Source organism: Egretta garzetta, unplaced genomic scaffold (genome assembly GCF_000687185.1).
Source record: "Egretta garzetta isolate BGI_Z169 unplaced genomic scaffold, ASM68718v1 scaffold745, whole genome shotgun sequence".
Classification (NCBI taxonomy): Eukaryota; Metazoa; Chordata; class Aves; order Pelecaniformes; family Ardeidae; genus Egretta; species Egretta garzetta.
The window spans coordinates 335,592-337,987 of record NW_009259678.1 but is presented as its reverse complement, the minus strand read 5'-3'; the positions used below and the strand labels follow the sequence as shown (position 1 = coordinate 337,987).

General features: G+C 45.8%; 1 protein-coding gene across 1 annotated transcript in view; it reads right to left on the bottom strand.

The window, feature by feature from the left end:
* WNT9B (Wnt family member 9B) overlaps positions 1–934 on the bottom strand; it is a 7,641-nt gene extending 6,707 nt beyond the window's left edge. Inside the window, exon 1 of the mRNA XM_035894002.1 lies at positions 685–934. Coding sequence (XP_035749895.1) covers positions 685–760 — 76 coding nt within the window. The 5' untranslated portion in view covers positions 761–934. The remainder of the gene's footprint in view (positions 1–684) is intronic.
* Positions 935–2,396: the final 1,462 nt, after the last annotated feature.

Here is a 2,396-nt window from a genome sequence, read left to right as displayed (position 1 = left end):
CTGGGAATGTCTGGTAAGAAAGAGTTTCAGGGTCTATCTTCATTCTATTTTTCTCAAGCTCTTATAACTTAAAGGATTTCTTAGGCTCCCTTCCACCTCAAATGCAGACCTTACAGAACATTTTCTTCCTCTAAAGCCTTCTGTGAAGCAGAAGTCAGTGGCTCTTCTGTCCACTCTGAACTTCTACAGAAACTCCAAATAAATATGAAAGAATCTTAGGAGATATTTGTAAACATGCACTGAAATGCATGCCTTAATGCTGATAAACAGCTTTTCCAAACAGTAAATTAGGATTAAATTCTGTGTCTGAGAACAACAGTGATTTACATATGAAAATATCCAAAGAGCTAAAAGAATCTTTTTTTTAAATGTCCCTTGACATAAAGCACTAGGCCTTATTTTTCAAAGTCTCATCCCTGATTGCCAGTCTCGAACAAAAAAACAGAAGCCAAGGATGTGAACTTCCCTCTACTTCTCAATATGTGACAAACTCCGTGAGGAAGATGAGGCTAAGGAACATCTTGTGGCCAAAGGGCCCAAACTGCACAGCTCTCAGTCCCAGGCAAAACAAATGATCTGGGTACTCCCTGGCTACTGCCCCGCTTTGTTTAATTTGAGATGCATGTTCCAGGGGCTACAGGACCAAGGGAGATGTTATACTGCAAACTAAAGACTACCTTGTACCTCGCTTCAGCAGGCTGGTCCGTCCCTCCAGGCTGCAGTTCCAGCGCTCACTGCGAAACTGGTACTGGCACTCCATGATCCCAAGCCGGATGGCATCCCGCAAGGTGTCTGCCAAGCCAGGCTCCCTCCGGCAAAGCCTCTTCTGCTTGCGGGACAGCTTCAGCAGGTCACACTGCTTCACGTGGACCTTTCCCTGGGCAGAGTTTGTGGTGGGTCCCAGGGATGGGAAGTGGGTCAGAGCTTCCTTCCCAGTCAAGCTGAAAGAAAGTGGGAAAAGCAGTGAGTTATGGAAGAGGGGAGTCATGGAAGAGAAGAGGTGATCAGAGGGAAGGATATTCACAAAGCTGCTGGTCAGAGGACTTTACCAGCTCAGAAGATTAATCAATACAGACTGATTAGATCTAGCATCCCATCTCCACCACACACCAAGGCAAAGTGGCAGACTGCGGGGAGAAAGAAGAAATGTATGTGCATTGTCACCAACAACCACAAGTGGGAAGTTTTCTCGACTTCATGAACAGGACATGTTTACACCTCTGCAGTTTTGTTTCCTCCACAGAACATTCATCGTCGCATAACAGATTTGTTTTACTCAGTGGTGCTGCAGGTCACCACTCTGTGCCAATTCCATAAAGCGTCAGCCACATCCTTTCAGGGTTTTGTGTCCACTGGTGCCATACCATTAGACATAGCTAAGAAAGACCAAGAGGGCGACATTATCAATGATGACCTTTCTAGAGCAAGCACAACTTCTGCTGAAAAACATTTTCTTACTGAAAAAATAAAGGTCAACTAAAAATGTATCACCAAATGCCATGTGTTTATATGTGATTCAACTCAACAATGTCACAAATTTCTGAGACAAATGGTTTTACTTTTCATGGCAAGACATTATTTTTCTTGTGAAATTTGTCTCCCTTACTATCTTTAGGATGCTTGAAAGCACACAAAAGTTATTTACATTGATGCAAGATTTGAGGGCTGCAAACAAACTGGGAAGAGTCATGCATTTCCACAACATTGATCAGGAGTGCCACTCCTGATTACCAAACAGGTAAGAATCACAGAGTGCAACAACCTACATTTGGACACATCCCATCCCCAAAATTAACATCCTCCTAGAAGCTATGCTAAGGCACATGGAGGCCAGGGAGGTAATTCGAGATAGCCAGCATGGCTTCATCAAGGGCAAGACCTGCCTGATGAACCTAGTGGCTTTCTATGATGGTGTGACAGCATCAGTGGACAAGGGAAAACCAATGGACGTCATCTATCTGGACTTCTGCAAAGCCTTTGACACGGTCCCCCACAACATCCTTCTCTCTAAATTGGAGAGCTATGGATTTGATGGGTGGACTGCTCGGTGGATAAGGAACTGGCTGGATGGTCAGATCCAGAGGGTAGTGGTCAATGGCTCGATGTCCGGATGGAGACCGGTGACGAGTGGTGTCCCTCAGGGGTCTGTACTGGGACTAGTGCTGTTTAACGTTTTCATCAATGACTTGGACAGCGAGATCGAGTGCGCCCTCAGCAAGTTTGCAGATGACACCAAGCTGAGTGGTGCGGTTGATACACCAGAAGGATGGGATGTCATCCAGAGAGACCTGGACAAGCTGGAGAGGTGGTCCTGTGTGAACCTCATGAGGTTCAACAAGGCCAAGTACAAGGTCCTGCACCTGGGTCGGGGTAACCCCCAGTATCCATACAGGCTG